The following is a 14,752-nucleotide window of genomic DNA, read 5'->3' on the forward strand; positions in this document are numbered from 1 at the left end:
CATATTGGTAAAAACATTTTCCTATTTTGAGTGAAGTGTAGAAAACTGACTTCATTTATACTCCTTTACTCTCCCTCATGGACTGAGGAGCCTGGTAGGCTACAGTCCATGAGGTCGGACACGACTACACTTTCACTTTCACTCTCCCTTGTCTTAAATATTTCCTCTACATAGATCCATTGAGTGCCTCATCAGATGACATTATAACTTTTGCTTCAACCATAAAATATGGTTAAAGAGACTCATGAAGAGAAAAACTAATCTATTATGTTTACTCCTTGGCTTCCTTGGTGGCTCAAACAGTAAAGAATCTGCCTGCAATGCAGAAGACCCAGGTTCAATCCCAGGGTTGGGAAGATCCCCTGGAGAAGGGAATGGCAACCCACTCCAGTATTCTCGCTTGGAGAATTCCATGGACAGAGGAGCCTGGTGAGCTCCTCCATGAGTCCATGGGGTCACAAAGAGCTGGACACTGAGTGACTAACCCTTTTACCCTTCTGCTATTCTTTCCTATCTGAAGTTTTCAGCTGTTTTATTATTTTCTTTTTATTTGGATAGCTTCTCTGAACCGTTCTTTAAGGGTACATCTAGCTACACATTCTTTCAGTTTTTCCTACCTCTGAGAATATCTTTATTTCCACTTCATTTCTGAAGGGTCTTTCATCTCGATGAATATGGTATTTATAGTTGGCATGAATTTTTCTGCTCTTGAAAAATATTGTTTCCTTTTCTGTTACTTTCCATGTTTTCAGATGTGAAACCTGTCTTTTGACTTGGTCTTTTTGGGGGGAGGGAGTAGTGTATCATTTCTCTCTCTCTTTTTTTCTAAGAACTTCTTTCTTTGTTTTCAGGTTTGCAGAAGTTTAATTATGAGGTATCTTGGTGCTAATTTTCTGAGTTTCTTGTATTCAGTTCTCTAACCTCCATTTGTTTCTTTAAAAAAAATTCTAGTTCTTGGTTGATGTTTCTCACTTTTTAATTGGTATCAAGAGAATTTGTCAATGATGGTTGAAGCATTTTTACAATGACTGCTTTATAATCCTCATCAGGTAATTATGACATTTGATTCATCTTGGTACTGACATTGGTGATTGTCTTTTCTTATTCAAATCATGTCTTTCCTGGTTCTTGATGTTAGAAATGACTTTTGATTGTATCTTGGACATTTTCATGATTATGTTGGGAGGGGGTCTCTTGATCTGGTTTAAATCTGCCGTTTTAGCATATAGTTCTGTACTCCTCTTGTGGGCTTTTGTAGTAATGACATTTTAGTTTTCAGAGCCCTTGCAATGCTATTCTGGTCTGCTTCATTTTTCTGGCACAGCTAGATTTCTCCCTTACTCCCTGCAGCTCGGCCTCTCTGGCCTGCCTGGTGTCACTGGTGACCATCTGCCATCAGGGTGGGGATGTGCAGAAGCTGCTGGGCCCGGATCTCTTTGGCCACCCGGTGGAGGGCAGGAAAATGAAACATGCAGCTGATCCTGCCCCAGTAGATGGGTCGACTCCTGCTTGTGCCCAGTAATAGAGTGGGGGCTGGGTCGGCCTGGGGCTTGGCTGCTGCCACTGCTGCAGGTAGATCAGACCACCTGCCAGTGATGCCCGAGCTGTAGGACCGGGGCTGGGCCTGCCACAGCAGGCAGCTCACGCCTCCTGTTAGTTCCCTGGTGTCGGGCAGGGGCTGGGGATTTTGCTAGGTGCTGGTATTGGTGTCTCCCATTTCCTGGTCTTTTGAAAGACCAGAGAGAGCACTGTTGTTTGTTTCCTAGTTTCTTGTCTGCTTACTGGCCGTTCTGGGTTGCAGGTCTCCAGCACTTGATCCGGGCGTATAATTGTTGTTCAGTCACTCAGTCATGTCTGCCTCTTTGCAACCCCAGGGACTGCAGCCCATCAGGCTCCTTTGTCCATGGGTTTCTCCAGGCAAGAATACTGGAATAATCTTCTCTACTGGGTATATAGTACTTAATGAGATGGCACAAAGAATTCATGATATTATCATTCAGTAAGTCCCGGGGTCTCTTGCCAGTTAGCTTCTTCTTGCTGGCATTCAGAATCTTTTTATTGTCTGTTGAATAGTTTTCAGGGCATTTAGTTGTATTTCTAAGGGAGGAGGAAAGTGAGTTGACCCTATTGTGTCTTAGAACTGGAAATCTCAGTTCTACTTTTTTAAAAAAATATTTTATTGGAGTATAGTTGCTTTACAATGCTGTGTTAGTTTCCTGCTGTACAAAAAAGTGAATCAGTTATGTGTGTACATATATTTATTCTCTTTTGGATTCCTTCCCATTTAAGCCCTCACAGTGCCTTGAGTAGAGTAGCTCACTGTTAGAGAATCTGCCTACAATGCAGGAGATGAGGCAGGAGTCATGGGTTCGATCCCTGAGTTGAGAAGATCCCCTGGAGAAGGAAATGGCAACCCATTTCTGTATTCTTGCCTGGGAAATCCTATGGATAGAGGAGCCTGGTGGGCCCCAATCCATGGGGTTGCAAAGAGTTGAACATGACTGAGTGACTAACACTTTCACTTTTTCACTTTGACTTATTTCATTAGTATTTTGAGGTTTGCAGCATACAAGTCCTTTACATATTTTGTTGCGTTTATACCTAATGTATTTATTTTTGAGTGATTGCAATGGGTACACATTTTAATTTTGGTGTCCACATATTCATTGTTAGTAGATAGAAATGCTATTGATTTTTGTATGTTTATTTTGTATCCTATGAAGTGCTAAACTCATATTTCTAGGAATTATTTTTGTAGATGACTAGGGATTTTCAGCATAGACAATCATGCCATCTACAAATGAGGATGGTTTTTTCCTCTTTTCTGATCTTTATGTTTTATATTTCCTCTTATTGGCTAATTGCCTTCCTTTCTGAACAATACAAAATTCATTGAACATTTTCATTCCAAAAGCATTCTTTCCTGGCTTATATTGTTTTCAGGTGATTTGCTCTATTTTAATTTATAAAGCCACAGGTATTATTATTTCAAAGTCATATTTTTGTTTAGATTTACCCAAATATTTACTCTTTCCTATTATCACCATTCTTTGTACTACAGGCTTTCAATCTGGGATCACTTTGCTTCCGTCTAAAACATTTTTTGGGGGGATTTTCTTAGTGAGAATACACTGGTGGCAAATTTCCTCAGATTTTCTATATGAGAAGACCTTTACTTTAATCATTCTTTAAAGGTATTTTAGCTGGTGTACGATTTTATGTTGATGGTTATTTTCTCTTGACACAGTGAATTAATTATTTCACTGTCAGTGGACATAGATAATTGCAGTTGAACTGTGAGTTTTAAGTTTAATTGTTGCTTGCTCAAAGATTGTCTTTTCTCTCCAGAGAAACCTTTAATGTATTTTGATGTTAAGTAGTTTCACTAGGAACTAAGTATGCATTTCTCATTTTTCATCTTATTTGAGATTCTTTGGGTTTCATTGATCTGTGGGTTGATATCTTTCATCAGGACTGGAAATTTCAGACGTTATCACATGCAGTGTGTCTCTTCCAGTGATTTCTATTCCCTCTTTCTGGAACTTGGATTAGATGTTATGCTTTCTCACTCTGTCTTAATATTTCTTAATCTCTTTTTCATATTTTTCACCTCTTTTTGCTGCCATCTGGGTAGTGTTTTTTCTGATCCATATTTCATTTCTTTGATCTTCCCATCAGTGTCATCCAACCTACTATTTAAATTTTTCACTTATTTCTTAATATTATTAATTTTATTTTTAACTATCTTAGTTCTTTTTCAGATCTGCTCAAATTTTCATAGTTTCTCAAAATTTTCAGTCACTTCTTTTATTTCCTCAAAATATTACATATATTTATTTTTAATTCTGCATCTGATATTCCCACCATTTGAAGTCTTTTCAGGTCTGATTTTGATGTGTGTTGCTACTTCTGGTTCTGTCTCATGGTGCCTCGTTCCAATGTGTATTTTACGTTAAAAAAAATTTATTTTTACTTTTTTCTCTGAAATCTCATAAGACCTGTCACTTTTTCTGCTGGACTCTCAGTGACTTAAGTCAAAGCTGGTTCGTTTCCCCAGAGAAGATTAGAATTTGCTTCCACCAGGTGGTTGGGACACTACTAGCCTGGAACCATTTTAAACTAAATTCTCATCTAGAGGTTTTTAAAGACATCCATGTGGTATGAATTAGGGTTGCCAACTCTTGTGAGGGCCATCTGGTAATTATTATTCCTCAGCAAATCGGAAAGGCTTTCCCCCCTTCCATTTAGGGCCATTTCCAGACTGACAATTTTCATGCAGTTCCTGAGGGTGGGATGGATTTACTTCCAGTTCACGTTTAAAATGAGGTTAAAATCCTTTGGGGCTCCCTCTATGTAAGAGGAGAATCCTATTAAACTTCTCATCTTGAGAAGGAACTAGGACTTCCTGTCTGCTCCCAATACCCATAAAGCTATAGAAGATGAAGTTTACATTCAGTCAGTTCATAAAATGATTCAGGGCAACAGCCAGCTTCAGGGATCTGCTTACTTCTTGGGAAAGTTTTGGTGCAGAATTTATTTACTTTTTAGCCTTGGAGAATTTCTTACTCATTTGCTATTTCATTGATACCTTTACATTTCCATCCAACACTTTTATTTGTTGTAAGCAGAGGGATCAAAGTAACAAATCCATCCTACTTCCAGACACAGAAACCTCCTGTTATAACACCTTTTTATTTACCTTTATTTAAAAAAAATTTACAATATTGTGTTGGTTTCTGCTATACAACAACATGAATCAGCCATAATTATACACATATTCCCTCCCTATTGAGCCCCCCTTCCCTCCCCCACAACCATCCTATTCCTCTAAGTCATCATAGTGCACCAGACTGGGTTCCCTGTGTTATACGGCAACTTCTCACCAGCTAGCCATTTACACATGATAGTGTATATATGTTGATGCTACTTTCTCCATTCATCCCACTCTCTCCCTCTCTGACTGTTTCCACAAATCCATTCTGTACATCCATGTCTCCATTTGAAAGCAACCTAGATGTTCATTGACAGATGAATGGATAAAGAAGATGTGGTATATATATGCAATGGAATATTAGTAAGTAAGCAAGTGTTAGTCACCCAGGTGTGCCCGACTCTTTGCGACCCCATGGAGTGCAGCCCTCCAGGCTCTTCTGTCCATGAGATTCTCCAGGCAATGGAATATTACTCAGCCATAAAAAATAATGAATTTGAATCAGTTCTAGGGAGGTGGATGAACCTATAGCCTGTCATACAGAATGAAGTAAGTGCACAAATGTTCAGTTGAAATGTTCACTTGAAAGAGAAAAATAGGTATCTTATATTAACTCATATATGGAATCTAGAAAAATGGTACTGATGAACCTGCTGTAACATCTTCAATCACTTCCCCATCATGGAACATTTCCCCTCATGTTTTCTATTACAAATAATATGGTGATAAAGATCTTTGTACACACACCTTTGTGTATTTTGCCATATTATTTACTATAATACATTTCTAGACTATTAAAAGAAAACAATAGAATTGAAAAATATTTGGGAGATAGATTGACACTCTTGTAACTAATTGGTTTCTCAGGATTCTTGATGGTCAATGAACCAGGTACTTTGCATATATTATTTCATCTTTCCAAAAATCCCGTTGTTACATAATATGATAAAAGTTCCATTGAGGGGCATTTCTATTAGACAATTAGAAATACAGACTCTGTTTTTGGGGAAAAATGGTCACTTTTTAGAAAAGTGGTATTCCCTGGAGTTATTTTTAGATTTAGGGTTGTTCTCCCGAAATTAGTAAGAACAATATTTTTTAAACCACACAATATAATTTGATGATGTGTTTGGAAAAACAAACATGTAAGAATAGTTGAGAAGAAGAGTAATGAAGGGGTGGTCTTAGCAGGATGACTTTGTAGACTTAGACTGACATATGTACACTACTGGGTATAAAATAGATAACTAATGAGAACATACTGTATAGTATGCATGCGGTGCCCTGTGGTGACACAGAGGGGATATATGCACATGGATGGTTGATTGTCTTTACTGCAAGCAGAAATTAGCACAACAATATTATAAATCAACTATATTCCAATTGAAAAAAACAAAACAAAACGTAGACAACCATCTCAATGCCTCTTTACATTTAAGCCTTCCTTGACTCTTATTGGGAAAGAAAGCCCATTATTGTCTCAGGGGCAGCTATTTTGCATGGAAACATCACTACAAGGATAGTGACATCTATATTGATTCTTGAAGAATAAAGAAGAGTCAAGATGGGTAATGGAATAGATAGGACAGGACACATGAGGGCCCACAGAGAGGAAGTATAACTGGGTGCAAATGGAGGCTTGAGTCAGTTTGGATAGCATTAGAGAAGGAAGGACCTACAATGATATGCCAAGGAGTTTGAATTTGATCTTGAATCATCATAGGTTTAATTAGGAAGTTGCAAGAGTACCATTCTGCATTTTTGTAAAATCATGTCAGCTGAGTGCAGAAGCATCAAAGTGCAGCTTGGGGACAGGGAACTTGTGAGTCAATGAATGAATAGGTGAATATCCCATTTTAAATGGTTTTGATAAGATATAATTCACACACTATATGGTTCACTTACTTAAAGTATACTATTAAGTGGTTTTTGCTTCCCAGGTAGTGCAGTGGGAAAGAATCTGCCTGCCAATGCAGGAGATGGAGGAGATTCAAGTTCGATCCCTGGAGTGGGAAGAGCCCCTGGAGAGGGAAATGGCAACCCACTTCAGTATTCTTGACTGGGAAATCCCACGGACAGAAAAGCCTGATGGGTTACAGTCTGGGGTCACAAAGAGTCAGACAGGACTGAGCACGCACGTGGTGGGGGTGTCCAGTGGGTTTTAGTGTATTTTCAGAGTGGTGTAACCTTCACTCTGATTTCATTATTTATCAGACTGTGTCTGGTCTTAGTTGCAGCACTAAGGGATCTTTGTTGCGGCACCAGAGCTTTTCACTGCATCATGTGGAATCTTTGGTTAAAGCAAGAGGACTCTAGTTGTGGTGTGCAGGCTTATCGCTCTGCAGCATGTGGGATCTTAGTTCCCTGATCAGGGATTGAGCCATGTCCCTTGCATTGCAAGGCAAATTCTTAACCACTGGACTTCCAGGGAGGTCCCACCACTATCTGATTTTAGAATGTTTTCATCACCCCTAAAACCATCTAATAGCCATTAGCAGTCATTCCTCATTCCCACCTCCTCACCACACTACTGCTCCATCCATAACCCTCTGCTAATCTATTTTCTGTCTCTATAGATTTGCCTATTTTGGACATTTACTATACATGGAATCATATAATATGTGGTCTTTTGTCACTGACTTTTTGCACTTAGAGTAATGTTTTCAGGAATCTATGCTTGCAGAATATATTAGTACCTCATTCCTTTTTATCGCCAAATAATATTCCACTGTATAGATATATCACATTTTATTCACCTTTTCATTCACTTATGGGCGCTTGGGTTTTTTCTACTTTGAGGCTATAATGTATAATGCTACTTTAAACATTTGTGCACAAGTTTTTGTGTGGATGTGTATTTTCCTTTCTCTTGAGTATATACCTAAGATTGGAATTGCTGTATCACCTGGTAGCTCTATATTTAACTTTTTGAAGGACTGCCAAGCTGTTTCCGAAGCATCTGCATCATTATACATTTCTACCAGCAATGTACGAGGGTTCTAATTTTTCTAAATCCTTCATACATTAGTGGATGTTAAGCAAGTGTGATGGTAGCCATCCTAGCTGGTGTAAAATGGTATTTCATTGTGGTTTTGATTCACATTTTCTTGATGGCTAATGGTGTTCACTATGTTTTCTTGTGTCTCTTGGCATCTTGTATGTCTTTGAGAAGATACAAAATCAGATTCTTTGTCCATTTAAAAATAGGATTATCTGTCTTTCTATAATGGAATTGTAAAACTCTATATATTCTTGATGCAAGCCTCTTATCATATATATGAATTGTAAAATATTCTTCAACTGTAAAGTGTCCTTCAATTCTTCAACTGTAAAATTTTCTTCAATTCTGTGGTTTGTCTTTTCACTTTCTTGATGGTATCTCTTAAGGCACAATGGTTTTTAATTTCAAAGTCCATTTACCTATATTTTCTTTTGTCACTTGTGCTTTTGATATCATATCAACCAAGTCTTTCTCTAGCCCAAGATTCTAGAGAAATAGTCTCATCAATATGTACTCCTACATTTTTTCTAAGAGTTTTATAGTTGTAGCTCTTACTTGTAGGTCTGTGATTTATTTTGAGTTAATTGTTGTATATGGTGTGAGGAAGGGGCTCAACTTCATTCATTTACATGTGGCTATCCAGTTGTACCAGGCCATGTGTTAAAAATTTTCTTAAGAATACTTTTCCTAGACCCCACAGGCCACTGTAATAGTCTAATCTAAAAGGAATACTATGAACTAGAACATAAGCAGCAAGAATAGGGAAATTTGAGAAGATAGAATTATAAGGACTTGGTGGCTGTGGTCATGGAGGGACCACAGGAGAAGGAGGACTTTTGGAAGACTCCTAGGTTTCTGGTTTCCACCCTTGCTCTCCATATCAGGATGCATGTGGCCTCAGCATCCCACATGACGACGCGACCACCCCAGAACCAATCTGCTGGGGACAGTTATTTATCTTTATGGCTTAAAGTTCAAGTCTACTGCTGGGTGATCAACCCCACCACAGGAGACAAGTCTTGACCAGGAGGGCAGTGAATTCTATTTTGTGGCTCCTTTAGACTAGAACAGCTATAGCATCTCAGTTCAAAGAGAAAATGGGAAGGCTTGTATTTAAGAGGAGTACAGTCACCAAACTCCAGAAGCATCAAGCTGTGTCAGCAGTGTTGGGGGTCTGTATGCAAAATGAACCCTTCTTAGAGAGTAATAGAGTCTTCTAACTTTTGGGGAGGAGTTTAGATTCCAGAATAATGTTGCTTGTAGTACAAAATGCTGCAGAATTCTGCATCTTCATTCTGGGTTTATTCCTTGGCTACATGTGGATTGTGGGTTTTTTTTTTTTTTTTTCCCATTTCTTGAGGTTGACTGTTGAGTCCTAGCAGTTACATGACTGGTCCTTACTTGAGGAGAGCTCCCTGGTCAGTCTACCCTGTTTCCCACTCAGGCACCAAGGGGACAGATATCTGTAGAGACTACCACCCAGGTAATGATGGGGCACACCACCCACAGAACTGTGGCTCTGGGTCACAGCCTCTGATGAGAATAAGGAGCAATGTGTCTGGAAATGACTTTGCCAGCCTATGACCTCAGTGACAAACCTCGACCTTAAGAGCAGCCCCACCTTGGGAGCAAGAACAGAAGAGTTCTGTTCTGTGGACTGACGGGGGAGCTGTACTATGCAAGCATTCATAGGGGCTCCTACAGAGATTCCTTTGATGAGACACCACTCCACCCAGGACATCCTTGCTGGAGACTAGCCAGGCTTCCCTCAAGAACCAAGGGAAGATATTTTCTCCTCGTGAGTGACCTTCTGCCATGTGATCACTTCAGAGAGGACAATAGTCATTTGACTCTTTAAACATAATCATCTGTTACATTAAAAAGTATAGAGCTGAAAGTGATTATAGAAGCGTTAAGTTCACCCCTTCAGCCTACAAAAGAGGACACTGAGACCAAACGATTAACTGACCAGCCCAGGGTCATAAGAGGCTTAATGCTGCTCATCTCATGACCTTTTTTCTGCTCTAGGCCCACTGTGCTTTTCTGGTGGGGAAAACATTATGCTCAGGGTTTATGAATTAAAAAGAGTGAATATATACCTTGAGATGATCCCAGAGTCTGGGTGAGCATGGGATCCTTGTTGATGTCCAGGAAATATAAGGTCCATAGAACGTGTGCCCTCCCGCGTGCGTGCTAAGTCGCTTTAGTCATGTCCAGTTCTATGCGACTCCATGGACTCTAGCCTGCCAGGCTCCTCTGTCCATGGGATTCTCCAGGCAAGAATACTGGAGTGGGCTATCATGCTTTCCTTCCCATTGAACTTGTGCATTGCCTCTATTTTGGAGCTTTTAGGGGCCATATAAATCTTTTGTTTGTTAAGATTCAACACTGAATATTTGTTGGAAAGACTGATACTGAAGTTGAAGCTCCAATACTCTGGCCACCTGATGCAGAGTTGACTCATTGGAAAAGACCCTGATGCTGGGAAAGACTGAAGGCAGGAGGAGAAGAGGGTGGCTGAGGATGAGATGGTTGGATGGCATCACTGACTCAATGGACATGAACTGGAACAAACTCCAGGAGATAGTGAAGGACAGGGAAGTCTGGTGTGCTGCAGTACATGCAGTCACAAAGAGTTGGACACGACCTTAGAGACTGAACAACAAGACAAGATTTTTTGATGTGGACCATTGTTTTAAATTTTACTTGTATTTGTTTTGTATAATTGAATTACAGTATTGTGTTAATTATTGCTGTTCAGCAAAATGACTCAGTTATATAGATAGATAGAGATACACATTCTTTTTCATAATCTTTTCCATTAAATTTTATCACAAGATATTGAATACAGTGCCCTGTGCTATATCGTAGGATCTTTTTGTCTATCCTATATATACTAGTTTGCATCTGCTAATCCCAAACTCCCAACCCAACCCTCTCCTGTGCCCCACCCCCTTGGTAACCACCAGTCTATTCTTTATGTCCCTGGTTCTGTTTCTGTTTCATAGTTGGGTTCATTCGTGTCACATTTTAGAAGTTTGGTGTGGACCATTTTTACAGTGTTCATTAAATTTGTTACAACATTGTTTGTGTTTTACTTTTTTGTTTTTTGGCCATGAGGCATGTGGGATCTTAGCTCCCCAACCAGGGATCAAGTCTGCATCCCCTGCATTGGAAAGTGAAGTCTTAACCACTAGACCACCAGGGAAGTCCCACTATGTATCTTCTTACATACACATCTGATAGAAAATTGCTATCTTCTGTTTACGGTGGTACATTTCTGTTCTTCCCTGTAGCAGTCATCCAGAGAGCAGATTCATAGCAGAGGGTGTCAAAGTGAAGCACCTCATTCTTCATGACTGTCCAGGAGTTGAAAGCCACTTGGTTAGAGGCAACTTATCAAAGCCTCCAGGTGTTCAGATGATGGCTTCATGGCAGAGGCCACATGTCTCATGTCTGAGACAGCTTTGGCCACAGGACATGGAGTTGTGAAGAAGGACTGGCCTAGAAAGCCTTGGCCCACAGAAGAGACTCCATGGCTGGTCTGTGCACAGTGAGATTACGGCTCCTGAAGCCAAGAAAGTTGATCTGTTTTGGCTCTATTTCTTTAAGGGCCCAAAGTCTTGTAAGATTCCCTCTTCTGGTTGGGCTGCCCCAGTGGCACTAGTGCTAAAGAACCTCCCAGACAAGGCAGGAGACGCAAGAAACGTGGGTTCATCCCCTGGGTCAGGAAGATCCCCTGATGCAGGGCATGGCAACCCACTCCAGTATTTTGCCTGGAGAATCCCACGGACAAAGGAGCCTGGTGGGCTACAGTCCATGGGGTCTCAAAGAGTTGGACACAATTGAAGAAACTTGGCACACACTTCTGGATGTGACATCAGCCATTTCTGGATGTGACATCAGGTAATCTGGACCCCCCCCCCCAAAAAAAATGCTCCACTTCTATGATTTTTCTGCTATCAATTGGCTTTTTATGTCAAGCAGGTTCTAAATAATGTTTTGAATGTGGAGCTTTGTCAAGAGGATTAAAGTAAAGAAATTTAACAATAAATATATTTTTTTGAAAACTTATTTATTTGTTTGACTGCCCTGGGTCTTAGTTGCCACATGCTGGATGTTTAGTTGTGGCATGAGAACTCTTAGTTGAGGCATGTGGGATCTAGTTCCCTGCCCAGGGATTGAACCCAGGACCCCAGCACTGGGCGTGCAGAGTCTACCATCTGAGCCACTGAGGAAGACCAATAACCTCTTTAAATATATATAAGTCCCCTCTTATATAATCTCTCTCCTTTAACACATTTCCTGGGCTACCCTTGTTAGAGAAGATAATTTTGTTCAAATTAATATAGTGCCATCTACTGCTGAAAAAGGGAAAAGGAATGTCTAGGAAGATGAGTTCTCTGGTTTTGGACACTGATGTGGACAAGTTAAAAGGAATTGATATGTGGAATTTCTTGCAGGAACTTCTTGCAGTTCTGTGTCAGAACTAGGTACAGTTTTAATAAGAAAAAAAGGTTGTGAGTAGACTTCTGGCTCCAGATGGTTACACGGTTACTGAGTACACTTTATTAACTCCCCCACCTCTTAAAAATTTCTATCAAAAAAAAAAAAAAAGTACCAACAGGGAGAAATGCATGTCAGAATGGGAAGCCATGGAAAGGGGCAAACCATATTCTGGAAGCCATGAGAACTTTCTGCGTGACATGGTGCAGGTGAGATTTGATTGAGGGAAGGGCTCATTAGCCTGCTGTTGACCACACAGGAAGGACTGGCCTGGGGACTGAGTGTGACAGAGGCCAGCTGAACTGCCTCCTCCAGTGCCAGGGGCTGGAGGGGAAGATGGGCTACGTGGAGCATAGGGAGAAGAGCAGTAGGTCCTCCTTCCTCTCGGGAGGTGCACCAGGTGCTGGAAGCCGGCAGGCACTTGGCACATGAAAATCAGCACTGCCAATCCTGGCCTTGAATGAGATAGACCTGTCAGAAAAGGGTGGCAGATACCCTGAGCAAAGCTCTAGGCTAGGACATTAAATCCCAGGTTTGAGCCAGCTGAAGTTTCTAGATAGAATAACCAATATTCCAAAATCCTATGCTCAGCAAATCACTCAAGTGTGATGACCACAGGAAGACATTCTCAGACATGCAAATATTCAGAGAGCTTTCCATCTGCATAGTTTTTCAGAGAACATACACACACTCTCTGTCTTTCTCTCCTAAGGATTATGGTCGTGACTAATAAAGCCAACATAACTCAAGAATTAAGTCACAATCATTGTGGCCAATAAAGTTATGCAATAGGAAAACAATATAAAAATAGTACTGAAAAGAGAAGTAAAAGAATTAATACCATCATGCTCGTTATCAGCCTCTAGTCTTCTGTCCCCCTGTCCTCCGTTTCTAAAACACCAGGGTGAGGAGAGCGGAGTGAGTAAAAGTTGTTTCAAGTTCTCCTCTTATCTGAGAAAGGGTCATTTATTTTCTCTTTTATCACTGGCCTGATAGAGAGATGAGTTCAAGTGTGTGGTTTAGTACGTACTGCTTCTAGATTCAGTACAGAGTTTCTGAATTATTAGTATAAAAAAGAAGCAGGTAAAATTTGATCAATATGGCAAAGTAGAAAAACAATAACAGGATAATAACTAAATTTAACTTAAGAATATTGATTTTTCAAGTCCTAAATGAAGTCTTCACAGGCAGAAATCAGCAGTATAAGAAAAATGTGATACACTCAAGAATGCAAGGATGGTTCAATATCGAGAAATCTCTTTATATAACATTCATTCAGTGACTGTTTCCAAGTGCCTATGGTGAGCCAGAACAACGGAACTTACTTGGTCATCTTCTCCAAATCATAGCTCCCGGCCTCTCATTGGTGTCACTCTCTAGTTCTTTTCTTCACAGCACGTGTTATTCTCTCTTATTATTTTTCAACTTTTTGTTTGTTTGCTGTTGGTCTTCCATCACTAAAATGCCCTTTCTCCAAAATCAGTGTCCTCCTTTGTCTTGGTCACAGCTATATTCCTAGTGCCTAACAGAACCTGACGTGTAATAGCTGACGTAACCTCTCAACATGTAATTATTTACTTCCGGCTGTGTCTGGTCTTAGTTTCAGCTTGGAGGACCTTTCACTGAGGCACAGACTTCTCTCCAGGTGTGAGGCCTGGCTCCAGGGTCCCTGGATTCAGTAGTTGCAGTGCATGGGCTTAGTTGCCTTGCAGCATGTGGGATCTTAGTTCCCCGATTAGGGATCAAACCTGCGTGCCCTGAATTGAAAGGTAGATTCTCAACCACTGGACCACCAGGGAAGTTTCCATCATTCAACATTATTTGTGTTAGTTCAAAATTTATGCAATTTCTATTCATTATTGTAATTTGTATTCTTCATAATATAAAGATACTCATTTCATATTCTTTATTAAGTGAATTATTATATCTATGAGTTAGTGGATGACAAAATGAATTACTATATCAATGAGTTAATGGATGGCAGTAATTCTAAATTCCTGCCTTCATAGAGCCTGTAATACAGAGGAAGAAACAGACCATCTGACAAGTATTTCCATGGTCAGTGTTGAGATCTCAATTTTTTTTTCTATTCTAACTTTCTGAATAAAAAATGGAAATTGTTTTGCAGGAAACTTCTATGACTTCCTCTCGAGAAAAGTCTGGAAAAGTGGACCCACAAAGTAATAACTTCCTGTTTCCCAAAGCGTGTCATCAAAGAACACGCAGCAACTCAACCAGTAAGTGTCTTTGAACCATCCTTAGGAGCAGGGCTTAGATATTGCTGAATGCAGTAAGTCTCCTACATATTAACCTTTAAGTTGTGAACTGTCAAAGATGCAAATGTGTATTCCCAAGTCCAATCCTGGAAGTTAGTTCCGGTGTCTGGCATACTTTGTCACGTGCATGCATCTCTACGAATGGTTGTGCTTGTGTGTCCTTTAGTGTGTAGGACTGTATAGAGGACAGTAGTATCTTAATTTCAAGCCCAGCATGTCCGGAAGCAAGTGTAAAAGCAGTAGTGATGTAGCTGGCCT

At 40.1% G+C, this 14,752-nt stretch overlaps 1 protein-coding gene across 4 annotated transcripts in view; it reads left to right on the forward strand.

Annotated features, from left to right (window-relative positions):
• The window catches only part of IL16 (interleukin 16), a 112,539-nt gene that overhangs the window by 39,999 nt on the left and 57,788 nt on the right, over positions 1–14,752 (forward strand). For all 4 annotated transcript variants that reach the window (XM_043921373.1, XM_043921372.1, XM_043921376.1 and 1 more), the window contains one exon: positions 14,347–14,455. In XM_043921373.1, coding sequence (XP_043777308.1) covers positions 14,347–14,455 — 109 coding nt within the window. The remainder of the gene's footprint in view (positions 1–14,346; positions 14,456–14,752) is intronic.

The sequence above is a fragment of the Cervus elaphus genome, chromosome 13 (assembly GCF_910594005.1).
Source record: "Cervus elaphus chromosome 13, mCerEla1.1, whole genome shotgun sequence".
Lineage (NCBI taxonomy): Eukaryota > Metazoa > Chordata > Mammalia > Artiodactyla > Cervidae > Cervus > Cervus elaphus.